Source organism: Haemorhous mexicanus, chromosome 8 (genome assembly GCF_027477595.1).
Source record: "Haemorhous mexicanus isolate bHaeMex1 chromosome 8, bHaeMex1.pri, whole genome shotgun sequence".
Lineage (NCBI taxonomy): Eukaryota > Metazoa > Chordata > Aves > Passeriformes > Fringillidae > Haemorhous > Haemorhous mexicanus.
In genome coordinates, this window is record NC_082348.1 from 6,500,541 (window position 1) to 6,527,209 (window position 26,669).

General features: G+C 36.6%; 1 protein-coding gene across 6 annotated transcripts in view; it reads left to right on the forward strand.

Annotated features, from left to right (window-relative positions):
• Positions 1 to 26,669, forward strand: part of ZRANB3 (zinc finger RANBP2-type containing 3) — a 40,856-nt gene that overhangs the window by 6,719 nt on the left and 7,468 nt on the right. For 2 of the 6 annotated variants that reach the window (XM_059852564.1, XM_059852562.1), the window contains 12 exons: positions 10,887 to 10,905; positions 13,576 to 13,754; positions 16,238 to 16,469; positions 18,208 to 18,293; positions 20,257 to 20,428; positions 20,803 to 20,931; positions 21,765 to 21,884; positions 22,623 to 22,742; positions 23,241 to 23,420; positions 24,231 to 24,383; positions 25,011 to 25,479; positions 26,426 to 26,620. In XM_059852564.1, the coding sequence (XP_059708547.1) occupies positions 10,887 to 10,905; positions 13,576 to 13,754; positions 16,238 to 16,469; positions 18,208 to 18,293; positions 20,257 to 20,428; positions 20,803 to 20,931; positions 21,765 to 21,884; positions 22,623 to 22,742; positions 23,241 to 23,420; positions 24,231 to 24,383; positions 25,011 to 25,479; positions 26,426 to 26,620 (2,054 nt within the window). Of the gene's footprint in view, positions 1 to 10,886; positions 10,906 to 11,516; positions 11,652 to 13,575; positions 13,755 to 14,385; positions 14,479 to 16,237; positions 16,470 to 18,207; positions 18,294 to 20,256; positions 20,429 to 20,802; positions 20,932 to 21,764; positions 21,885 to 22,622; positions 22,743 to 23,240; positions 23,421 to 24,230; positions 24,384 to 25,010; positions 25,480 to 26,425; positions 26,621 to 26,669 lie in introns of all 6 variants that reach the window. The other 4 variants (XM_059852568.1, XM_059852566.1, XM_059852567.1 and 1 more) reach the window with 4 other exon arrangements.

The following is a 26,669-nucleotide window of genomic DNA, read 5'->3' on the forward strand; positions in this document are numbered from 1 at the left end:
TCTGTATAAAGTAAAGTGTGTTAAGTCAAACTTTCCCAAGGAGTATTTTTTAAATCTGCTGATGCAGATCTATTTTTCTTCTTGTCCAAAACAGAGAACAAGAGCCTCTGGTACTTGTAGCTGAGTTTTCTTATTAGTTTGTCAGCCCTTGCCTCACAGAAGTCTTTCCCTTTTGTGTACTCCATAATGATTTAAACCTTCTTTCAGTATTCCCAGTGGTATATTTTCTGTAGAAGTGTCTTTTCTAATTTTAAAAAATATATAAGCATAGGACTTGAAGTGAGCAATATGTGCATCTCTGCACATCATTCTTCTTCCCCCAGGCTATGCACTCCCTTCACAGGCATCACTCAATCCATGCTTTGCTGTAGTGGAAAGGAAACTGGTGTAGAGCAAGTGTTGGCTGAAGACATTCAATTAATATCATCTTAGATTAGACAAGAACCCAGCATGAAAAGGGACTTATTATTAGAACAAACTCTTATTTTTTGCATGGAAGGGCTGGGAGTGAGCTATTAATTCCCTTGTCTCTTCCCAAAGCATAAAATAAATATGCTGTTGTGGTTTGTATTTTTGATTCATTGGTAAATGATTCAAAGGCTTTTCCAGTAGATGCTCCATAGGCATTATCTCATGTAACAGAGACTGCCTAACACTTTTCTAGGAAATGACAAATCTAGAACCAACAAGACAGTGTGTGTTTCAACATAAGCTAACACACCCTTTATCTCACAAATGTGCCTTAAAGGTGAATAACTGACTGGCTGCTTATTCCTTCCTAGAGATTATTCTTCATACATGCATTTTGGAATGGCTGCCTATGGATGGATGCAATTTATAGTAATTATTTGTAGTCTCAAACATTAATGTGCAGAAAAGCTGGGTGCACACAACTTACATCCATGAAGACTATTTCATTTTTTTCAGTGGAGGTGTAAGTTACTTTTAAAAACAGCAATAATATGTATTTATTTATCTGTGTGTGCTTTAAACTGCCTCTGAAATAAAAAACAACCAATTCGTCCCTTCCAGGAATGTGACAAGTTGGCTCAGGAAATACTGAGGGTTGTTGGGGTCAGATGTGTGTATGCTGTTGGGAAGCGGAAGTGAGCAATTCTCTGCTCTCTGCTGGGTCTTGGTCATGTTTGGGCAGATGTGGACAAATCCCCATTTCCTAAGAACCCAGGGTAGAACTGAGAGGTCACCGAGTTAGTGAAGAGATGGCTGTGTTGAAGCACAATGCTCTGGAAAAAATAGTGGAAACTTGGGTAAAATATCCAAGATACAGAGATAATGTGCAAGTGACTCGATAGTGTTGTTAAGGATGGTGTTCAATCTCATTTGAGCTCGCATCTCTCTTTAAATATTACTGATTTTTACTGCTGCTGTTCAGTAATATCATATTTGGAAAGTCATTATTCTTTTTGCCATCTATTCTTGCTTTATATCCTCTCTTTACAGAAGTGTGTGATGATAACAAACAATTTGTTCACCTGAATACACTGTAAAAGAGGCATGCTGTTGTTTGAAATTTAGCTCTCATGCTACTGGATATCACTAAATGCTTTATCAAGTTTTGTAATAAAAACTGTCAGCGTGTGATTTGCAGGCATCATTATTTAGCATTGCTTGTCTTGTAGATGGTATCTGTAAAAGATGCCTCCAGACACACAGATACATTTCTTTCTAGGCATGTTGGCAGAACAATTTGTTTAAAGCTGGATGCAAAGGAGGACTTGGAGATATTTACCACCATTGAAACAAGCAGTTCCATTATAATTGTATGCTCTAACTGTTTTACTGGGGTGATCTTGTTTCCTCTGTGAGTTTGAGAGGTTATATATTATATATTCAGGAGCATGTGATTTTTAATTTCCCATACATGCTGACCTAATGCTGTTAGACACAGTAAAAAAAGAAAATGACCATGGATGGCAATATCAGGATGTTGCAGAGTTCACATCTGCCATGAAGAACACATGTTTTAATGCATCAGTTTTAATGCAAGGACAATTGTTTTGTTAGGCAGTCCCCATCTAGAGTAAGAAGAAGTTTTATGGTGTTTAATTTTTTTTGGATAATGGGCTACAGAGAACCATTATGGCAGTGAAATCATTAGAGAATAGAGTGTGAATGTCCTCTGTTGCAATACTGAGTCACTTGCCTACACTTCAAAATAGTCCTTTTTCCCATTGACTGTATCTCTGATCTCTAGCAAGTTACACAGGAGGAATACATAGTTAGTTAACTCTTTGTTAATTAAACCAGACTATTCCTTCAAAAATTATAAGTCTTTGTAGAAATTAATTCCCCCTCTCCCATCTTCAAAGTAGACCAGAAAACTAAAGGTTCAAATCATAATTTCCACAAAGTTTATGAACACAGCTGAAAGATTCTTCAGTAGAGAGGCACAGCATATACAGTCTGCTGAGGCTTTAGCAGCTGGACCATAGAAATGGCAACTCTTGGGCAAGAAGCAAATAGAAATGTTTGGAATTCCCAGGCACAGCCCTTTGTAGGGTGAGGAATTTCTGATACAAGTCCTATTTAAATTCTTATGCAAATTTCTGCACAAATTTCTTTAACTTTCCAGGATGTATTATCCCTTGAGTAGTATGAAAGGTATAATTTCCATTTGAGTTGGGTGTCTAAGGAAGCTATAGTTTTGGATTGTGGAAGCTGATGGAATAAGAGAAAGTATGTTCAGTCCATGCACTCCCATGCACATTTTAGTTACTGCTAGAGCATTAGGCCCTTTTGTCTTACACTTTTCTATAACTATTTTTCACTTTCACTCTTATTTTTGTCATCATTACTGAGTTTGCTTCTGGGTTTTATGTTGTCTATTAATCTTTCTTTCTGCTTCTGTACAATGCAATTGTTGCTTTCTGTCTTGTATTGCCTTTTTAAGCTAGCAGAGCTTTTGTTTTACTTTGCTTTTACCTTTGCTATTTTTGATCCATGATTACTGATTGATTTGCTCTTTCAGTGTATTTCTATTCTTCAGTTTCTTATCTTTGATAGTAGCTATGAATAAGAGAATAGATTTGTCTTTCCATTTGTCAAAATTCCATTTTGAAGCACTAAGCCTAGCTGCATGTCTATATATCTCTTACTGTCTATATCTAATTTTTCTGTCCTTTGTTTGAAAGGTCACAGGTTTCTGCAAGTCGATGTTGTGATTAAATGCGAGATCAATCTGCTTTTTACCATTGTCTAATATTTTTTTCAGAATCAGCTGCATGGTTTAAAGGAACGCTTACAAAAATATTTTACAGGCTACAGTTGAATTTTTTCCAGTTACACTGACTTCAATAAAAGTCAAATTACTTAAATTTGCATGTTAGAAAAAGAAATTACCTTCACTTTTTTTTTTAACATGTCTATGAATATTTCTTCAGATCTTGCATTTTAGTTTGTATTTGGTGGCTTGCAGATCAAGTGCCATCAACGAGTCTCTGTTATTTGTAGAACTTGAGATCAGCGTTCAGATTGGAAGAAAAATAATTGTAACTTTTTTTTGGTTTCTGTCTCTAGTCTCAGTGGTTTGTAGTTAGATAGCCTGTAAGAGCTGTTTGAAACAAGGCAGAAGTCTCTTACTAGAGTAAGAAAGAAATCATCTTTTATTCCAATATATTCAGCAATTCAGATGTATAAAATTATTACAATTTTGTGATAAATGTGGGTCCTTAAACCTGCATTATAACAGGTGAGAAGTTATCTCCAGTCTTAGAGAACAAAGCATAGAAGTAATCTCTGGGGAACAAGAATGGGATTGCTATTTAGTGAATATGAAGAGGATCAAACAGTTAATACATTTCAGCTCTGAGGGTTGAAGAAAGATTCCATTTTTTTTAAGACGTTGGTTTGTAATGATTCAGAGTACATCTCACATTTGAGAAGTGCCAAGGAAGAGAGGGATGAATAAATGAAGATGCTAGCTCACAGAATGAGGTTCAGATGCAGGAAGTATGAATGAGAGACTGAGCCAAGTTCTGCACAGCTTTCGTAGCCAGGGAAGCTTGTTTGGAAGTGATGCTGGAGGAACTGGGAAGCAATTCAAATAGAACAAAAAATGCATTGTCAGTAAGTGAATCTAGGATATAATTCAGGAGAGGAGCTATGTGGGGTGAAAAAGAGAAAAGGAAGACTTAAGAACAGGAGAAAAAAAACAATGGTGGAAATATAAGAATTTACCGGGGTTTAAATGTGGACTTGTAGCAGCAGGAAAAGAGAAGAAAATGCAGATTTTAGAAATGCAGGGCACAATTTGTTAGAATGGAAGAGGAGAACCAAGAGAGATAAAGATTTCAAGTGTGGGTAGTAGGTTGTCAGCTGTGATAGAGGGAGGGGAAAGGGGAAATGAATTGGTGTTAGCTGTGTGCAGGGAAGGTTTGCAGTGTGGGAATCCATGATGAGAAGTTGGTGTTTAACCACAGCACACAGGAGAGGACAAAGGGGAGGGAGCAGTTCTGAGTGTGAGACAAATCACTTTAATGAGAGTAAATAGAAATAAGGTCTTAAATGAGTCACACTCTGACAGACTTAATGCAAGTTGGAAGGAGAGGAAGAACATAGGCACAAGGGAAAAGTGCCCCAGATCACCAGGGAATGCAGAGTTTATTGGGAAAGTAGTGATAAGTATCTCCATTTCATTGAAAGCCAGTAGACTGCACACTAAGGAAGGTTTCTACTACTGCTCACAGGTATTTCAGTCATGCCAGTTAACAGCAAGGTTAACATTTGCAGCCTCGATTATCAGGAGCTGAAAATAGTTGAAGTTATTCTGTTTTCTTGCACTGAGTCAGCTGCTGAACCCATTTGTCTCTGAAGCCAGTGACTGAATAGATGAGGAGTTTTCACTGTCATTGCTGGGTGTCTTCTTGGCTGGAAGTTTTTCAAACCTAACAGTTCCATTAATATATTCTAAAAACCTATTGAAATGTCTGAGCTTCACCTTCAAGCTGACCACTTTGTTATGTGTTATTCCACACATCTTTGCCAAAGCTAAAATACCAGAACACGTGGTCTGAGAGCTTTCAAATACTAATAAAACATTTTAGGTGGGTTTTTCAGTCACATGTAGAGGAGTGTTGGAGAAAAGCATAAGACACCACAATGATTCTCCTCTACACTCCTTTTCAGAATCATTAACAATGCAGATGTGGCAATTTAGTGCATCTTATGTTAAATCAAAGGTTGGGGTTTTATTACTCAAGGTTTTTTTAAATACCTAGTGTAGTTCAGGAGCAAGGGTAAGATACATCTTACATCTTCTGGAGCATTATTTTTGCTGCAACACCCTTGATTATTGTTGCAAGGGAGTCAGCTCTCTTTGTTCTAGTTTTAGGACTGCGTGCTGTGATTACTGACACACAAATGTAATGGTTGCTTGCGCAGTTTTATATAAAAATGTTCTAAGTTCAGATTCCTTAAATAACCCTTGGTTGAGATGTTAGTGCTGAAGTGTTGGCTTGTGAGTAGGAGGTAAATTATATGTTGTAGTGTTATATAAAACTGACTCACATGAGTAGGTGAGAATCCCAAGAATATCAGGACACCCACACCAGAGAAAGAAAGACTCAAGCTTCCTCTGTACAACATGTTCCAAAGCCTGCATTAACAAAAAACAGCTTTAATTTGCTTGAGTAGTAACAAAATTTTTCAGTGTTTTAAAAAATGAAGTGCTGCAGCTTTGACTGTTCGCCTTGGAAAATGCATTTAGGAGGGAAGGAGTTTGTTCTGAAAAAGCTACCTGCAGTTCATAGTGGTTTTTCCTGGATAAGTAGCTGCTGACAATCAATCAAGAAGTTAAATTACCCTTACAAGCAAGCAACAGATGTATTGGATTGCTGTACCCCTTTAGTTTTTAGTCTACCCTGTAAGAAAGCACAGCTCTCTAGAGAAGATATTATCTAAATATTTCTATAGTTACAAGAAACCTCTAACGCCAGCTGTTTGCCTTGGTTGTAGAGACCTTAATTCCAGTGTGTTATTAATCAATATTCCTCCAAGAGCAAGATTCAAAATGAGATTCTTTCTTTTTACAAAAATACCTTACTGCAGTGGCCATAACTGATAGAAGGAACTTTAGCTGTATTGTTTGCATGGTTAATAGTGCTGACATTTCAAAACGGGTGACCCAAATGGAACCCAGACACGCAGAAATAGAAATTATTTTCATTTAAATGTTTGTTCTTCCCTGAAACTCATTTTATAAAACTGTGTTAGCATTACCCTTCTGATGCAGACTATTTTTGTATGGCTCTATGGCATATGCCACATGAGTTTAGCCTCAGTTTCCTTCTGTTTCTCCCAACGAACTCATCTGCATAAAATTTTAAAGATCTGCTTGTCCTTCTGCTTTGCGAAGCTGATTCCAATCTTCTTGACATCAACACAACCAGGAACTCTTTCTGTGTTTTTTGAGGTTTGAAAAATTATTCTTTCTGTTCTTTTAGAGGCAGAGCTTTCCTGATAGAGCTTTCGAGGGCTCTGTCAGGAGTTTTGGGTTTCTTTCTTAGCTCCTTCACCTGTTTTTTTGCTTGCTTCAGGTTTCTCTCCAAGGTTTGCTGTAGTTAGAATGTACATATGCACCTTTGCATGGTGCTTGGTACCTTTACAAGGTGTCAAGTACCAACCAAGACTATTCTGATAGTGCTGAAACTCTGGTTCTTGGGTTCTGACTCATCCAGCTTTGGGTGGTCCCTTCAACTATGGATTCTCTACATCCAGAAGAAAGCTGGGGTTTGTGTACAACCTCAGGTGCTTGCATTTGTTCTCTTCAGTGAGCAGCAGTAAGGTTTTGGACCTGTGTACACCTGAGGTGCCCCAGCACAGCGATCTCACTCTCTGCAGGCATGTTCACTCACCAGGGAACATCCTCACTTAAAGCTCTTTGTGTTTACTTGATAAAAGAAAAATGTAGTTTTATTTTCAGGCTAATGCACCTCAAAATGCTGTTACAGTCTAATGGAGGCCCAAATGATGTTTCCCTTCTATTTGTGAAAGATCCTACTGTGTCTGGAGGCCATTGCTAACCCTACACTGCAAAAGGGTTATGAATGGTAGCAAGGTTGTAGCAGCATGTGCAGTGCATCCCAATGAGATTCTGCTGCTTTCTGCTAGGAAAAAAATAGATTTCCTTGATGAATGGACAGAGATTTAAACACAAGCCACAGGATTTGCTCTGAAGAAGGGAAACATTTAAAGCTTAAATGCAAAAGAATCTGGAAGAATTTGCCATTCACTGGTGCTTTTTGCATGGTTGGACTTTGCTGCTGAGAGAAAGTGCAACTGAGACATCTCAAATTCCTTTTTTCCATGCTTTTCTGAAACTTTTGACCATGTGGGCTGAGCTTTTAACAGGATATGAATCTGCGTATCATAGCTCTGATTTATATTCTTGGATAGAGCTATTATTAAGGTGTCATATGAACAGATGGGACATGAATGATGAAGCTCAGATTGGGTAACTACCAGTTGAGAGGAAATGACTAATTGAACTTCAGAGAACAAGAAGTCTGTCTTCTTGCAGTCAAAATATGTGAAACAAAAATACATATTTGTCCCTTCAATATAGCTGAAGATCTGTTTCTTCTGCTTTTGACAGCATGGAACCTTTATGTCCATGTTGGCAGCTTGTCTGACTGCAGTAATGTAGAACATACTGAAGTTTGTTTTAAATAGAGGCTGCATATTTTTAAGATTATGTAAAGTATTGCTTTTTAGCAGCTTAGTGCAACTAACTATTAGATATCTTGTAAGTTCTGTGTGATGTGGGCTATAAAGATGGGGAAGTTCTTTACACTTCAAATCTAATTGTTGTGACTATAAACTGGTGACATTTCATGATTTTCTTCTCCTCTATAAAGTGTTTTTCATTGCCCCAGAATCCATTGAAACTAATTTGGATTTCTTATGTTTTGTAACTACATTAGGCAGACATCTTTAGAATTCTTATATTAAAACTGTGAAAGCTGCACAGATGAATGCTTTAAAATGCATTATGTCATAAAATAAATTGAATATCCTCCATTTCCACTTCCATTAACTCCTACCTGTATCATAAACTCAATCTTGTGTACCATGTTTAAATTTTGTCAAGTGTCAATAATGTTAATTAGTTGGCATAAATTAGCAATTTAAAAACTGTAGCACTTCAGGAATTTGAGTCTGAGCAGTGTGGATCCAAGCAGTGATTCATGTCACTAACTGTATAATCACAGGGGACTTTACACATTCAGATAACTCTAACTGGAGCTTTAAAACCAATTTAGTGCACTTGATTGATTTCAATCTATGATGTGTCTGGTCAAATTTTAAATGCTGAAAAATGGGTGGATTGCAAGTACAGGAAGAAAATCCCAACTACTTATGACAAACCTATTTCATCGTTGGGCAGGAGAAGAGAGTGAATACTTACAAGCAAAATATCACCAGAGATACCCAGCTTTAAGCATAGGGGTGTTTCTGTGGCTCTGTTTCTATTGGTACTGCAGAAATGAGGAAGATGAAAATGTGTTGATCACTTAATGTAACCTCTGCAGAGTTATTATGGGTAAATTATTATTGTTACTATTATGATGGCAGCTACTTTCATTTGCCAGCAACAAAATGATGAGTTTCTATAAATATTTTAAAGTCATCAACTTTGTTGCTGCTACATAAGAAATTTAACTTAAGGACATAATCAGTGGAAGTTAATAGACATGAAAACAGGAGATACTCTATAGCAGCCAAGATTTTATGAGTACAGCCTGAAAATGAGTGCAAAAAGAAAAGCAGAACCATTTCTTATTTGTCATCAGATAAAGTCATCATTGTTTAGGTGGCTACATTTCACTCTGATGAAGAAATCTACCTTTATGGAAAACATGTTCCTGTGGTTGACATACTTTTAAAGTGGGTAGTTTTTTCTTTGTTATTCAGTTTCTAATTGTCAGAGTCATTTGTAAATCGCTCTGACATTCTTCATTTTTGCTTGTTATCCTCAAGGGAAGAAGGAGCATCCAAATAATGCCACTATGCCAAAGAGCAGTGCAATAGGATCTTACCTATTCTCACATTTTCTTATTGTCTGAACTGGCATAATTAACATTTCACTATTTATGCAATTCTACTAAAATTTAAGTTGATTTGCAGAGAAATACTGTATTTGCAGCAAAAGTTGGCAAGGCATACTTTTATTCCTGTCCTCTTTACCACATTTTCTTGCTACCAGATGCAGCTTGGGTATTGCTATATTTGTACTTCAGCTCTGATATTCCTGCCATAAATAATCTTTATTGTTGAAGAAGGTCCGTGGTTTATTCCTGAGCTGTCTCTGCTCTGTAGCTCTTAGTTGTAGTCTTACTCATTTGCTGCATTTGTGTAAGGAGTACTACTGCAACAGTAGGTTATTGTGCACTCCGATTGATTTCAGGCCTCAAACTGTTTTTTAAAAACATGATTAATGTACTGAAAGCAGTTGGCCTCAAAGAATCTGCAAAAAAGAAAGACTTGTTTTGTAAACTTCACTTCAGGCAATTAACCATGAGTATTGAATGGAAAAAAAAAAAAAAAACCCAGTCTTTGAGCAAAAACTGACATTATTTTAAAATTAGAATTGTGTGTTAGTTGTCTGCAAATAAATGTCTTTGCCCAGCTGCAAATCACAGACATTAAGGCCCCACAATCATGAGTTGCCACTAAAAATAATTGTCTTCCTGCCATTTTATTCCTTTGTAAATCTGTGCAGACTTGGGGGCTTTGTTTTGTTATATTTTCTTCCTATGTTTTCTTTGCTCCATCCCTAACAGCTGGGGAGGGGAAGTTGCAAAGCAATTGCAAATAGATAGTTTGTTGCTTATAAAAATGAAGTTGTATAAGAATTAATTTATTAATACCTCAGTTGAAAGAAACTGCAGAAGTTAGTAGACACTGGAATTTATTCTGGCATGCAGTGAGCAAACAGCATTATACTGTGGTTCTGAAAATATCAAACATTTTATCTTTTTTTGGCCAGCTGCACTAACTTCAGAGTAGCTACCACTAAAAAAGCAGTTCTGTATTATTTGGAAAGATTTTTCTGGATCAAAATACAGAATATTTATATCCTGTTGTGTTAAATTTTGTTAAAGACATCAAGACCTGGAAGATCTTTCCCATTTTTTCCTGGAAGGAGCACAATATTTGAGTTACAGGGTGCAATGGGTACATGTAGAATCCCAGATTGGTTAAAATACCTTAAAGAAATTCATGTCAAAGACGGCATTTAATGTTTACAAAATGTAAATATGCTGAACAGAATTTAATATTTATGACTGGAAACTCGGAGTTGTCATTGTCTTTTACTTGGCAATGCCACTGTATACTCCAAAATGGACAAAAAATCAAATTCATTTTTTAATACTTTAGCTAGTACAATTGGTGGGGGAGAGGGAGTGTCTGCTGCTATTTCAAAACAAATGTGACAGCTCAGGAAAGTACATTTTTAAAATCAATCTGAAATACAAATAATCCTTAATCATGAAGCACAAAAGCATTGCTGTTTCTGAAAGACAAAAGAAAATTGAAGATTTACTTCTTGCCTTGGAAGTGTCTCTTATGATTACTATGAATCTATCCCTGGACCTAAGAAGAAATTCAGTTTTGCAATTGCAAGTTCTGCAGTAATGCCAGCAAACTGAATAAATATTTTTAGAATAATTGTTGTACTTATTTTTAGTTCATACCAAATTCACTTTTTGCACGTGATATCTGGAGGAATGAAGTCACCTTTTTTCCTTTCATTGTTCTGTAAATCCAGAATTTTAATTTATAGTAAACAATTTGTAAGTATTGGTTTATGTATTATATTTTGTATTAATTTCTGCTTTTCCTCCCCTTTTTTGTTTCTTATTTAGGTGTATGATTGCTGATGAGGTAAGTGATGTTCCTGTTCCTCTAACACTGTCTTTTCTGGTGTTAATGCACTTTGTGCAGATGTGACATTTTTGTTTGAGAGGTGTGGGCAGAAAGGCTGGTAATAAAAGAATCCTGATTTGTGTGATAGTCAGCAAATATCCTGAAAATACCTAAGTGAGGGAAAAATTGAAACCTGACATAAGTTTAGAGGAATCCTTGAGAAAACTTAAAAGGTTACTTTTAATTGTAGGTTAAATCTCCTGTACTGTTACATTTTAAAAACACTGACTCAGTTGATTTTTTAAAAGTGCTTTATAATTGCATAGCAAGCTATTTTTAGTGCATTATTAGACATTCCTGGCCCAAAGAGATTTTTAACAGATATGGTTTCCAAAGATGAATTTTTTAAAGTGCTCTAATCAAGTAGTAATAGCAAAATTCATTGTGTCCATGTTGTTAAAAATATATATGTTGTAGTCCATATCAAGGAAATCCGAGTCCAACATTTCTTCCCCCAGATAAAACATTTTTGTAATAATGTTCTTGAAGTATTGCCAGTATAAAACCTTTCTGAAAAAGAGAATTGCTGTAGTCTCACAATTCTAATTTGGGTTTTCTTGACACACTAGGAGGGAGAGGGAGATGGATTATTGGGATTTAAGCATCTCCTCATACTATAAAAATCTCATTACATCTGGAGATAAACTGTCCTGGCATAGAATGCAAAATATCTGGGAGCTGCGGAGAATACAAAAGTATTCAGGGTAAGAGAAAAGGGAAGCTTGGGAAAAATCAAAATATCAGCAGTAGCCTTTTTTTTATTAAAACAGTTTATTTCCATCCTTGAACTAGAAAATGAGCTGTGCATAATTATGTTAGCAATAAAAAGTCCTAGAAGATACATTTATTCCAAAATAAAAGTTGTATATTTCATAATGACAATAGGTGTGGCACTGAAGGAAGTATTTTGCACTGGTGTGTATCCTGTGCTTTTTGTCCTATCTCATAAGACAATGTTGACAAAATTAAATATCAGTATTGTGAGCTTTTATGTAAAAAGAAATGGAGGAAAACTCAAGGTCAGAGAATTACTGTACATATCCCTGGGCTCTGTAACTATGTAAGGATTAAAGATAAACCCAGTATTTTTTGAAAGGTGATCTACAAATATGTTTCCATTTCTTCTCACAGTGGGGACAGACAAAATTTTTCCCCTAAAATTTCAGTGTCATCCATTTCCATGCTGGAGAAAGATGGCTTTATACTAAACCCAAGACCATAATATTTTCTCCAGTTTTTCTAGTCTCTCACATTGTTACCTACCTGCTGATCAGCTCTGTGGGATCTGCATCCAGCCCTGGGTGTGCTGATGATAAAAGCCTTGCTTTTATTCCATATTCATTTCAACCCAGTGCCTGGATTATCACCAGGGCCTGCAGAGCCTGAGTTAGGGACACAGCCATGGCAGCAAACTAAAAATGAATCTTATTTTGTTGGGTTTTGGGTTTTTTTTTTCCTTGGAGTTATTTTCAGATGACCTAAGAACTACTGGTGACACAAGGGGAACTTGCAGGAAAATTTTAATGAAAACTTGGCAGCTTTGAATGAAAACTGAGTATCACAGTAGCTTTCCTATTATTTTCTTTCTATTAATAGTAGAAAAATTAATTGTTTTCTTTTGTACTTGGGAAATCTCTTCATTACATCATTAAGTCACTTTTAGACTCAATACTGGAGGTGTAAGTTGTTTTATGTCTCACTGCTGTGAGTAGTTAGATAGCAGCAAATCCACTCAAATGTTCCCTGTTCTCCATGGAAAACCTGCCCAGAGCATTTTAAGGCTCATCTCTGCTTTGGTGTTTCACAGGAGTTGGGAATTATCTCTTGCCATGTGAACAAGCAGAGAAAATAACTGCATTCTTTGATAAAATTTTGGTGGGGGGAGTTGGGGAAGTGTGTGATATTTTTTAAACAAAACCCTAAATTCTGACTCTTATAATCATCTGTTGCCATTATTATTCACAGATGGGAGCATTCCCACCTTGGCAATATGAAGCATGTACTTTCCTGTTAAATGTAGATCTTTTGAATCCTTCTCATGTGTGTATATCTGAATTCTCACTATCTGGGCTTTCTCATCTGGTACAGGCCAAGGAGAAACCATCAGCCCTGGTGAATCAGAGCAGAAGTTTCTTTTTGTTGATCCACTGGGTCAAACCCAGAGCTCTTCCCACAGGTCTCTGTTCCTCACTTCCTATGCAATTGAGGACAAAGTTGTTGTTATTGTAAGAAGGCATCCTGTATTTTTCTTTCCTTTGCATAGTATTTTAAAAATGTTTTTAGTAGCTTCAAAAAATTAAAGAGTTTGATTTTTTTAGTCTCTCCTATTAAGACTCAGAACTGAAAATCTTCTGAGATTAATGGAAATGCTGCTTCTGATTTTGATGAGGTCACCAGATATAACACATTATTAATGTATTAATACATTTAACTAGGAAAATCTTGTTTCATAAAAGATGATCTCTGGTAACAAAGTGATAATTAAATAAATGCTACATAAGTAGCTCTTTGACTGGGTTTTCTTTATTTGGTTCTGTCTTTGCAAAATCTTTTGGGCTCTTCTGAATGGAATATGCTTTCTGAGCAGACTTCTGGTTTTAATGTTGTTCTTTTATTTTCATTTCCCAGATGGGGCTAGGAAAAACAATTCAAGCAATTGCCATTTCATATTACTATAAAAATGAATGGCCTCTCCTAATTGTAGTGCCTTCCTCTCTGAGATACCCTTGGGTGGATGAGATGGAGAAGTGGATTCCAGAGCTCTCTCCAGATGACATTAGCATCATTCAGAACAAAACTGATATTGGGTGAGTAGTTTGTTGTTCTTCTCTAGAAAGGCTTGCTTACCCCACCCCCTGCTCAAGCAGGGCTACCCTCTGGGCTATCAGAAACACCCTCTGGGCTATCAGCCACTCCTCCCAGTTGTCTCTTCTTGTATTATAGTAGTTACTCATTTTCTTTGAGGTTGAGGGATCTGCTTTTTGCAAAATAGCAAATGCTTGTCTGCTGAAAATTAGATTACTTCAGTGTGTCTCAAATTGAACATACACAGTTATTTCTCAACTCTGCTGAATTCATTAGCTTCTGTAAAACATTTTTGGAGAACTTCTGGTGTACATTACAAAATAAGGAAGTAATTACTGTTAGAATTCCATTTAGCACACTGAGGAAATTTGTAAGTTCAAATAAGTAATCCCTAAATAACTGAAAAGGTCATCGTGCCCTACGCTTTCTATCTTTAGATTTAATAGCATGAATTCATCAGAGAGGCTATGGCTTGGGTGTTATTAGAATAACTCTCCTATTACCCTGAATTGCAAGGGTGGTTTTTGTCTGCTTTACTGTAAATGACTTGGTTGATTTTATGCTAATGTTTAGATCTTGTTCTAAAACTTTGGTGTGAGGGAGACTGATCTTCTTCTTTTCTGGGAATATCAGAGTGTGACTTGACTGCCAAGATGTGCTGCTTGGAACCTTCCTGGTAACCACAGAAATCCAACTGAAAATGCATTTTGAAAGCTTCATCAAAGGGTAATTCCTACTGATAGTCAAAATTTAAATTCATCATAGGAATAGAGAAACTAAAATTAGCTTTTTTTTTAAAAGGTATTTATCTGAAAAGCACTCAGTGCTTTTAGTGCTTCACGCATAAAGGGGAAATGTGGACTAGGCAAAACGGTGGGAAAATTAAATGGCAGTTGAAATTCTGTTCCTTTCAAGATTTTTTTTTTAAAGGAGTACACCTTAACTTATTATTGCTTACTTATATTCAAAACCAAGGAAAGATGAAAACTTGGGTTTCTGTTAATTTAATTCCCAGGAGGCTTCCTAGCTATAAGTGAGGTTGCTGTTGAACTAGTTAATATTTTAACATTAGAAAGTGTTTCATGCATTTGTAAGAAAATGCAAAAATACAGCTGCCAAATTTGGTTTAGCATTTTGTTCAATTCTGCTTCCATATGTTAAGCTTTGATTTCTCTCAGTTTAATACTTTGCTTTTCTTCAAAACTTCCAAGTTTACTGCTTGTGTTAACTTCTTGATTAAAATAGGTTAAAATAAACTTAGGCATCAGTTTAGGTTTGTAATTTCTGGCCAAATTTGAAAATGGAAGTTTCTTGAATAAATTGGTTCCACCAAAATAAATAAGTTTATTTGTAATTTTTTTTAACGTCCCCTTCAGAAAAGGTAAGGGAAATTCATGCTTTCCTGGTTGCTACATTTATCTCTACAGTGACAGCCAGAGTCTGCAGGGCCACAGGCCCAGTGCTCAAACCCTCAAACCACTGCACTTCCATATCCAGGAGCATGAATGTGTAGCTGCATTTTCTTCCTCTTAAGAGGAAGCTGCATACTTTATATATGCATTTACTTTCTGTAAGCTCTGTAGCTGCATACTTTCTTCCTCTTAAGTCCTCAAGGAAACTTCAGCTTGTTTGGTTTCTTGATCTCTTGTACTGAAGAACAGACAGAAATGATGCCAGCAGGGCAGTGGTGTCTGACAGATGGGTAGACCAGCTATGACCCCATCCTGGTGGCTTGTGTGTCTAACAGCTTTGAGTTCCTGTGCTGCTCCTGAAGGGCCACAGTGCTCTCTAGTGATTTTAATATCAGTTCATGCCTTGGACCTGTATACATCTTGAAATTTGTTATAAAAAAGTTCATTTTCAATTAAATACTAATTTTTAACCTTGTGCCATGTTGACTGCCTGCTTCCAGATTTTTTTGTTTTCTTCTTGTTCTATTTGAGCAAAAAAGCTGGATAACAGCTCTGACAGGAATGGTTTTTCCAGGTGATGAGGTTCAGCCCAGTCTGTACTTTCACAGTGCCCAAATACTCAGGCACAGTCTGCCTAATCCTCTCAGACTGCTGGTAAGGGGACTCTTTGTACCCAGAGCAGTAGAAAGCTTGCACAGAGATATTATTACTTCAGGTGTTTGGGTGCTAATTAATATCTTGGCTTGTGTGTAACTTTTTGTCCACAAAGTGGATTTTTCCAATGGGATGCCCCTGGAAAGCAGCACATGGTGAAGCAATGCATCTAGATCAATGAAATTCCTTTGGAATGCAATGTGTGTCCTCTGAAAATGGTTATGAAATGTGTGTGGTTGAGAAGTGTGAGATGTTTTAAGCACCAAAAGCTGTTGTTGTTAGCCTGACAGCCCATGTGTCAATCAATCCAAAAGGAGACGCACATAACCTTCTGAGAATAATTTTTGATAATCTCACTGCTATATTAATTGTTCTACAATAAAAATTTACTAAGAAAACTTGTGGATTTTCTCTTTCAGGGGAATATCAACGAGCAAAGTAACAATTCTGGGGTATGGGCTGTTAACATCTGATGCACAGACCTTGGTAGACACTTTGTACAGGCAGAAGTTTAAGGTGGTTGTGATTGATGAGTCACACTATATGAAATCCAGAAATGCCACCCGTAGCAAGATTTTACTGCCAATTGTTCAGAAAGCTCTCAGAGCTGTTCTCCTTACTGGAACTCCTGCTCTAGGAAGACCTGAAGAGGTATTTGAAATGTTGTGTTTTATTTGTTTTGGGTTTGGTTTTGTTTGTTTTTTTAATGATAATATCAGTAATAAATGTTCAGTTTTGTAGTTTCCTTGAATATATTCAATTACATGCATTATGACATCAAAAGGTGCACTGGCTGCATCAGGAAGGACAAGTATAAGAAACTAAACCAATTTTGTTTGAGTTGATTTACAAACCTGTTTCAAGCTTGTGCACAGGTGAATTGAGACAGTGTTTCTTGTGAGAAATTAATCTTGCATGTAACAGACTGATAGTGGGGTGAAATAAAAACTAAAGAACCTGAGCAGAGAACTGCTTGTTTCTCCTGGGTAGGGGAGTCTTTGGTGGACAAGATCTTGTAATAAATCTTCTACTTCATCATCTGATAAAGAAAGCCCTTAGTTTCACTGGTCTGTTGGATATTGCTAATGTTCAATTCAATGGAAAAAAATACAGGCTATGCTTGTTGCAAATCTAGAATGACAAATTTTCCTTTGAAGGAAGTTCAGCTTATGGAATTAGGGAGGAGCAGAGGGGTAACAAAAACCCTCTTGGGTTTTATACTGAACCCAAGACAGCTGCCTTTATTTATCAAATGTAGGGGAAAAATGGAATATAAGAGCTGATTTTTGAAGGAACTCAAAAGCATTAAATAAAGAATATTTTATGCTTCAGAATTCCTTACTGTGTAAATAGATTTTATGCCAAGACCCTTTATTAATTTAATTTGTTCAAAGACTTCATAACTTGAGGAAGATATCTGTGGTATGGAAAAGAGCTTGGTATATCATGAGTACTTACCTAAAAATTTACTAATATTTATGTTTATGGGTGTGGATAGTTACTAAAATTTCCTGTACAATGACATTGCAACCAGCCCTGGATGAAGAATTGAAGTTAGAAAGTGTTCTGCCTTTATATAGTACGTGGATACTGAGACCAGTATCATTGTTAAAGGTCTTTAAAGGAAATTCCATATAACTTGTCCTTGACTACAGCAATGGGATCAAAATTCATGGCCAAATGGAAAACAATTTGAGATATTTTTTAGTGATACTGATGTTCTTCAGTGGCTTACAAGGCAGAGTATAAAAAGCATTAAATGTCTTTAATCAGTTCTGTGTCATAAGCAGAATCTTTGTATAAAGTCTTTAAATGTATAGAAAATGATCTCAGAAGGCAGGAAGTTTTGACGGTATAACAGCTTGTAAAGCAGGATTCCTCCTGGTTAAGGTCATCTAAACTAGTATTTGCCTCCTGCTATTCAGCAGGGAAAAAAAAGTGAAATTTCTGGTCTGCATTGATATTGTCCGTTTTTTGAAGTAAAACTTAAGGATTGGGTAGGTTTTTCATTTTAGGAGGCAGACCACTCATGCAATACCTGCACTGAAGCTTTGCAGAAGCCCATGTACCTGGTAAATGATAAAAACTGTATTTAATGAATAACTTCATCTCATCCACGTTTTCTTGTTGAATGTGAATCTTTTCCAAGCTGTCAGTGCTCTTACAGTGATCTGAGTGCTCTATTCTTTGAGGGCTTCCCACAGCTGTCCTCTCTGAAGCCTCCTGTATCCTGTGGAATTTCTTTGGCATGCAGGCCAAGCTGTGTGGGTTTTGTGCAAATATTAAATGTAAACTTAGCACAAGAATCATGTCTTGATTATTTATGATTAGTCTTCCTTTCACAGGCAATTTTAAATTTTTCACTGTTGCTGTTTTATTTTTAATACAGCTCTTCATGCAGATTGAGGCACTCTTTCCAAGAAGGTTTGGAACTTGGAATGAATATGCTAAAAAATACTGTGATGCTCGTGTCAGGTATTACTGCCCTTGCTTATTTACATTCTTATTTACATTTACATGAGCATCTTTGGTTTTTCTTGTCAAGCCAAGTGAGAGAATCAGTAGCTAGCACCTTTACTGCTCTATCACACCATCTTGCTTTGAAACCCAGGGTCAGCAACCATCTCCTCCATCAAAGAGCATTGGGAAAAGGATGACACTGATTAAATTAATTAATTAATGCTGTTAAAGTTTTAAATAGAGTTGATGCATTCTGTTAAGTAAAATTGTTTATACATTTAGTCTTGTTAGTAGGAGCTGTGGAGGTTTTACCTTCAGAACTGGAGTTTTTGATTCTCAGTCTTAAGTTCAGGTCATGTAATAATTTATACCTCTCTTTATTATGGGATCCAGGTTTTATGTGACCTCACCACATTTGGGTGGGCAAAAAAGTCCAGTACTTGTCTCTATATTGCACAGGCTGACTGTCTTACCTAACAATTTCATATCTGCAACTTTGCATGTATTCAGAATAACAGATTTTTGTCAGCTAAATTGGCTAGCATTTAGATTTAATTTTTACAATAATAATTACATGGTTTCATATTCATAAAACTTGGTTTTTTCCCTCCATCATATGGACTTTATCAGTATTTAACTTCAAATAACATCAGAAGATCACTGTCTAATTTTCAGACAGAAATGCTATTTTTTCCACGATGTTTTGACTGAATGCATCTGTAATTTTCACACCACAAGTGTGCGTGGGTACAGCATGGTTAGCTACTCAATCATAGATGATTATCTTATTTTTGGAATACCATAAATGTAATAAAAATCAAGTTCAGGGTTTGGCAAGCTTTCAGTGAATAACTTTTTCTTCATGACTTGGCTGGAACAAAACATCCTGTGGTAATAAACTTGATAGGATTATTTTATGCAGCACTTCCTGTGAAAATTTGGGTGGTTTTTCCTTAGGTGTCCCTAGACACCTGTTTTAAAGATGAACTCCAAACTATTTCTGTGAGGTTTAGCCTGCCATTTCTGTCTTAGCCTGATGCTGAGGGTGGAGGAAGGAAGCCTTTATAAGGACACCTATATAAATAGACCAAGGAGGGGATATGAGCAAAAGATGTTGCTGTCTTCCATCTGTGCCTTTCCCACTTCACCAGTGCAGAAGAGACTCCCTCAGCCCCTTTCCCAAATGATTAGATTCAGCTAATTCAGCTAATTAGAACACTGTTGATAAAGTTAATAAGGCTTGAAAATCCCTAAATTATTGTGGGGGTTTTGTGGCTTTTTGTCTTTTAATAAAAATTACATGCTTTTAACACACTCCTAGCTCTGGAAAATGCTATCTGGGCTTTTCTCCAAATCTGTCATGTTCATTATTTGATTGTCTCCCGGTGATGCTGACAGAGAAAAGCTGTTGTTCCTGCTGCAACACTTCCTCAAAATCAGCAAAGCAAAGAAACAATAAGGAAGATTGAGTTAATAAATTTGTTCTCTTTTCAGCCTTTAGCCTCCTAATGTTAGACCTTCTTCCTCTATTTAACTTTTAAAGATGATAGCTTAAGCTTTAAATCCTCTGACATGCAATCCTCTCTCTCTGACAGTAGCTAAGAAGGAATTCTTAGAGAAGGGAAAAAAGGAGTATTGATGGTGATATTTGCAGTTTTCATGATGGCTTTCCTGTCTGTAATATAATAAAGATTATTCTCTTGGTGGTGTATTCTTCTCATTAGTCCATTGAAACAGGAGTTCCAAAATTAAACCTGAAACTTCTGTTTCCTGTGGACAGTGAAGTATGGGAAGCTGGGAATAGACAGGATTGTGTGCAGGTGATGGGCAGTGACTCCTGCAGGCAGTGCTGGCTGCTGAGAAGTTGAAGCACACTTTCATATCCACTAATGGGCTTTAAAATTGATGATGTACTGAAGATTTCTATTGAATTTGGAAGATCTCATGTTTACACTCTGTATTGATTTATCATTTTCAGGTTTTTTGGTAAAAGAAGGCAGTGGGATTGTAGAGGAGCTTCAAACTTAGAGGAACTACATCAACTTTTAAGTGAAATAATGATCAGAAGACTGAAGAATGATGTCCTAACTCAGCTGCCTCCCAAAGTCAGGCAACGTATTCCATTTGACCTCCCACAAGCTGCAGCAAAGGTAAATTTTCCACTTTTGTTAAAAATACATTTGTTAATAAATGGAAATATCTATGTGGGATATGTATTTTTATGTATGCATGTATTATATGTAGTTATAAAGATTGTGTGATTATAAAGCAGAGTATCTCTGTTACTGTTTTTTAAAATATAACACAAAGAACACTAATACTGCAATTCCCTTTTTCATCAATGATGATTTTTTTCTAATTCTAGTACAATCTTCTTTTCAGTCTTCTTTTCCCATAGATTTTGAATCCTACATTTACTTTTAGCAAATTTTGATAGAGTTCTCCAAAGTTCCTAAATATTTCACTTAAAACATACCTGTACTTTGTACTCTGTATCTAACCACTGGTCTCTCCTGCCAATTAGAATCTGAATGCCACTTTTGCAGAGTGGGAGAAATTAATGAGAAGTCTGAGATCAGATGCCACTGAAAGCCACTTTTCTGAAGTCATGAGTCTGATCACACGCATGTATAAGGAAACAGCCATTGCCAAGGTGAGTCAGCAAGTCTTTCCTTAATATCCCTAAATTATCCAGTGTGTGTTTTTAACCTCATAAAATTGGTTTTATTGGCCAGAAGACAAGATGAGGTTATTTGGTTTGTTTTATAATCATGACATGGAGAAACACTCTCTTTTTCCCTGTATGGAATAGGAATAGGAATGGAATAGGCAGAACCCCATTACAAAAAAGAAATCTGATGACCACTGCAATGTGTATTGCATTAACTGTTGATCACTGATAAATTTTGTTATTAACTGTCATCATTGCTTTAATAGCTTTTGCAAAAGATACTGGAAATTACATTTGACACAAAAGAATTCTATGAATGCTTAAAGAGAGCAATATTTTATGATTATGGTATCGTGAACATATCAGATTTATTCTTTCAGTTTTGATATATGGCTTTGTGTGTGTGGATACAGAAAATATTACCTTGTCTGTTTGAAATAGGTTTGTTTTTCTCGAATATGGATTAAAACATCAGATAATGATGTTTGAATTAAAAAGGGGTTTATCTACATCTTAATGTGGAAGAAGTGCCATGTAATTATATAATCTTTTGAGGATAAATGTGTGGTTTTTCTCTCTCTGAAGGAGTAACTTAGGTTTCTCAAAGACATCAAGTTGTGATTTTTTTTTTAAACAAAATTAATCGGAATTATTTGCTTCTTAGCAATGTCAGTGTTTGATAAAGTGTTACACAGATAACAAAAGATATGGAAATTTACCTTTTCGTGTTACAAGGAATTGAAAGACATGAAAATAAAAAATGTCTTTTTGAACATTTTGTGTGTCTCACTAATGAAAACACTCGTTCACTGCAGGCAGGAGCAGTCAAGGACTACATCAAAATGATGCTTGACAATGACAAACTGAAGTTCCTCGTCTTTGCCCATCACCTGAGCATGCTGCAAGCCTGCACAGAGGCAGTGATAGAGAGCAAGGTAAAGCCTTAACAAATGTGCACGCAAATGTACCTTCACTTACACAAATGGCTGTCAGCTGTGCTTGAATTCAGCAGAACTGCACACGAGTACAGCAGTGGAAGGATTTTATGTGTGTACGGATCAGTGCCACTGGATTAAAAGGGATCATGTGGTTCTGAAGAACTGCTTTGTGTTTAAGGATGATGTAAACACACTTGTATCCGGTATGACTTTATTATTATTATTAAATCAATGCTGTAGGCAATTGTTTTCCAGATTTTTCAGTTTGCTTCTTTCTATTTTTGAGGGGTTTAACTGCACACTATCATCTCACCTGAATGTTTAATTCAAAGCAGTAAAAATGTTTGCAAACAGCTTTCACCTTATTTTGATCATGGACTCTTAACTATTGCTTGGGAATGGTGGCTAACTTTGCTATTTTGTATTTTTATTCTTTTTAATTTTTTGGAATTTAAAAAAATGGTGTCAGGGTAATTCCAGATTCTTCTGTGAAATATTCCATTTTAAGATCCCATGTTCATTTTACCTTCTACTTTTGCAACAGCGAATACAAAGTCTGCACTTCTCTACAGAGAGACATTATTTTAAATCAAAGGGCAAAAGAGTGTTGGTGTATCCTGATCCCCATGAAAGGAATAGAACAGTCCTTTTCCTATTTTTACTGGGGGACAGGGAGGGATTGGGTCTGAAAACAGGCACTGATGATGTCATTTAGTCTCTGTTGTAATGTCACAGGCTCGCTACATCCGCATAGATGGGAGTGTTCCCTCTGCAGAGAGGATTCACCTCGTCAATCAGTTCCAGAAGGACCCCGAGACCCGGGTTGCTATTTTGAGTATTCAGGCAGCTGGTCAGGTAGGGCAGAACAGAAAATACGAGAACTAATACAGCTGAAGAATATAGCTGCTGAAATCATTGGTGAATGAAGTGGTTTACTGAAGACAATTTGTCTTCATGCAATTTGGCCTTTGTAGGCCCTGTGTTCATTTCTTTGCACTAATCAGGTTAACTAAGTTCTAAGCCTCTATTGAATTTGTTTGAGCTAAATGATGATAAGCAGCAGTATCTCATTCTTAAATAATTAGAAAAACTCCATCTCTCTAAAAGAACTAGATTAATAAGAAATAGTTGTTATTCTATAATGAAAAGCAATGTGCAGCCTTTGCACAATATTGAAGTATTTTTTGAATCTGAGGCACAAGGAAGAATCAGTAAAATAAACCCATCTACTGTTGAGGACCACCTCTTATTTCCATATCAAGATGTCCTGTACAACCTGTAGCTTGTTAAAGCTAATCAGTTTTTGTGTGTGGTATCTTTTTTTTAAAGAATGCATCTACTTATTCTCCTTAGGGTTTAACATTCACTGCTGCCACTCACGTTGTGTTTGCTGAATTATATTGGGATCCAGGCCACATTAAACAAGCAGAGGACAGAGCACACCGCATTGGGCAGTGCAGCTCAGTGAACATTCACTTCCTGATTGCCAAAGGAACCATGGACACCCTCATGTGGGCCATGCTCAACCGCAAGGTGCGTGTGCCGTGGGGCCGTGGGGGCAGAGCTCGCTGGGGCTGGGGCTGCACTCCAATGCCACAGCAGTCTTGTGTATCTGGAACACTCTGAGACAAAGTGATACACCTACAATTGCTGATCATCAAAATGTCTGTGTTTGTCCTGATTTAGTCTTTTCTAGCTTTTTGCTCTTCATTCAGGATGCAAAGATAATGAGTCTTTGCCAAAGGGAACGGGAGGGATCATATGCATAGGAGATGGTTGTTTTATCTTCTAGCTTTTTATTGCTATTGTTTCTCAGTCTACAATTTTAAGGCATTCAGGCATTCTGCTCGCTCATAACAGATAGAATTTGCTGTGGGTTGTTTCTTTTTTTTAATTGAATGAATGTTGTGCCTAAACTAAGCTTCCTTTCTGAGAGGAGGAGGCATTCTCAGATAATTCTTTTCCAGGAGATGGAAGATTACACTAATCTTTTCTTCTGTTGCCATTTTCCACAAGTATCAACCAATTGTTGTTAGCAGTTGAAGGATCATAGAATGGTTTAGGTTGGAAAGGTCCTTAAAGCTCATCCTGCCTGGTGCATTATGAGTCTCCTCCTCCTGAGGTGGGGCTCAGTAATTCAACATCAATTTACCTTACAAGTTCTGTCACTAAATAATTCTGCCCATATTTGTCTCCACATGCCAAGCAAAACATGTTACGGCTGTTAGAAGGTGTACACAGTGTATATATTCTCTTTTATCCTCAATAAATTCTGACATTTTGTGTACAGCTTCACTGTTTGCAGTGTGCTAAATACAGCACTTACCATTATTGTTCCTCTAGGCCAAAGTCACAGGCAGCACCTTGAATGGCAAGAAAGAAAAAATGCAGGCTGAAGAAGGGGATAAGGACAAATGGGATTTTTTGAGTTTTGCTGAGACCTGGACCCCAAATGAAAGTCTAGAAGATCCCCAAAATGAGCTTTTATTTACACATGTAAGACTTGAAACTTTGTTTTTTTTTGTTTTCTTTCCTTTTAAAAAAATTGTAACAGCCATTTGCTTCAGCTTTCTGTCCACTTCAGACATTACTAATGGAGAAACATCAAAAAAGTAGGAAAAAGTAATGTAAATTCCATTTTAAAATTTAGGTGAAGTTGGGAAAAGTGCTCTGTGGGGAATAAATGTCATCTACATCTTCTGATGGGTCCTTATGTTATGTTTAGGTGACTGAGCCACCCTCAGAGTCAGATAAGACCAAGTAATTTCTGTTCAAATCACATCTTTGCTAACTGTGCTGAATTCATTGGACTAATATTTAAAACAGTGTTTGAAAACCTTTCCTTGTAATGAACATCTTCAAAAAAAGCCCACAGCTTGTAAGTTCTGTGTACCTGTTTTCTGGTAGTGCCATTTCAGGACTTCCAGGAGAATATTGAAAATACTGTTCTGAAATCAGAGGAGGAATGTTGAATTGCTTTTCCTGCTCACTGTTTGTTCTTGAAGTTGTCTTTTGTTAAAAATATCTTTTGTTTAACAGTTTCTGATGCAGTCATAAGTGGGGTTTAGAGGTTTTTTCCAACCTAAATGATTCTGTGATTCCTATTCCTTTCCTCTTCCCCAGTTTGAAAAGGACAGACAGCATGACATCCGTTCCTTCTTTTCCCCCAAATCCTCCACGGAGAAGAAACGCAAAAGATTTTCTGGTGATGAATTGTTATACAATGATTCAGAATCTTCTGCAGTCACAAAAGAAGAGGGTGCAGAGAAGAGCAATGAAAACCTGGATTCCACAAGGATAAGTGAGGTGGAGGAAATTTGTGATGAAGAAACTTGTGAACATGAAGCCAAAAGAGCAAAGAGCATAAGTGGATCGACCCCAGTCAGCTCCAGTAATAAAAAGAAAACATCTCTGACTGGAAAAAAGCCTTCTTTATTTTCAGAAAAAAACAGTGAACTCCGTCCTTGTGACTTAAATGCTTCAAGTGAAAGTACAGATTTAAATAAAGTTTGGCACTGCAGTGCTTGCACTTACACTAACAATGCTCTGCTGCCTTACTGTGAGATGTGCCATTGCCCCCAGAGCAGGGATGGTGAGTAAGGGGTGCTGCAGAGGGAAACATGCATTTCATTTCAGTTGTGATCAGGCTCAATAAGTACAATTATTTTGAACCTGTGACTACACAGAAGTCCAGGAAAATATGATACTCTTTAGTCTTGCTTTTCCCAAGGATCTTTTACATGAGTCTAACTTGAAACAAGTGAAAAATACCCATAAAATGTTAATAGGTTATAAATTCCATAAGGAAGACTATATCCTTTGTTTTGTTTGCAGCAAATGTCCCTCTCATCTTCCTTGAAGTTTATGGTTATTCTGAATACAATTAAACAGCAATACTTTTCTTCACCTTTCAAAACTAAGCAGTGGGCTGTTGGAGTTTTATTAACTTGAGCATTGTGTTGTTGTCATGAGAGACATTATCTGGAAAATATGGCTTTTCTTTCTCCACCAGCTCACAGTAGATTTCTTTTACTAAATTTATTTAAGCTATCTGGAAAATTAATGAAACATTTTTATAAATATATGCCAGTATTTGTCATTTCAGTTGCAAAGCCACGGGTAAGGTTCTTTTTGCTTCCTTTTTTATTTGTTTAAATCTCTGGGCTTGTTCAAATAAGGACAACTTCTGAGTTTCACAGCTATAAATCAATGTCTTGGGAAACTACTTTGTGTAGTAGTAATAACTGTATATAATAACTGTATATAATATAGAATTACTAACTGCATTGTTTATTTCATATATATATTTTTACATTAATCTGGGTGCAGGGGATTACATAAATTAAAAGCTTTGTTCCATGTGTTTGTTCTCCTACCATTAAAGTTAGAGCTAACTTCCTAAGTGGTTGCATCATAATATTATTAGAGAATGCAGTGCCATTTCTTTGTATTTCAGTGATGTGTTCCTGTCTCAGGGGTGTTATTAGGTACCTGCCAGGTAACACAGAACATTGCTTTGCTTCTTTCTTTGTATTTAGGTGAGAGAAATGGTGAAGCTCCCAGGTGCCAGACTGAGGAAGAGGAGCTCAGGAGAGATGGAGAGAGAGCAGAGGGCAGTGCTGAAGGTAGAAGAGGAAATCTGGGGGAACTGGGGGCCCACAAATCTCTTGAAATCAGAGAACAGGAAACTGTTGGCACTGAAAAGGAAGAACGCAAAAAAGAACGTGGAGAAGGTAAAGTGTGACTCTGAAAGAACAATTCTATCCCATTGTGAAACTGGAT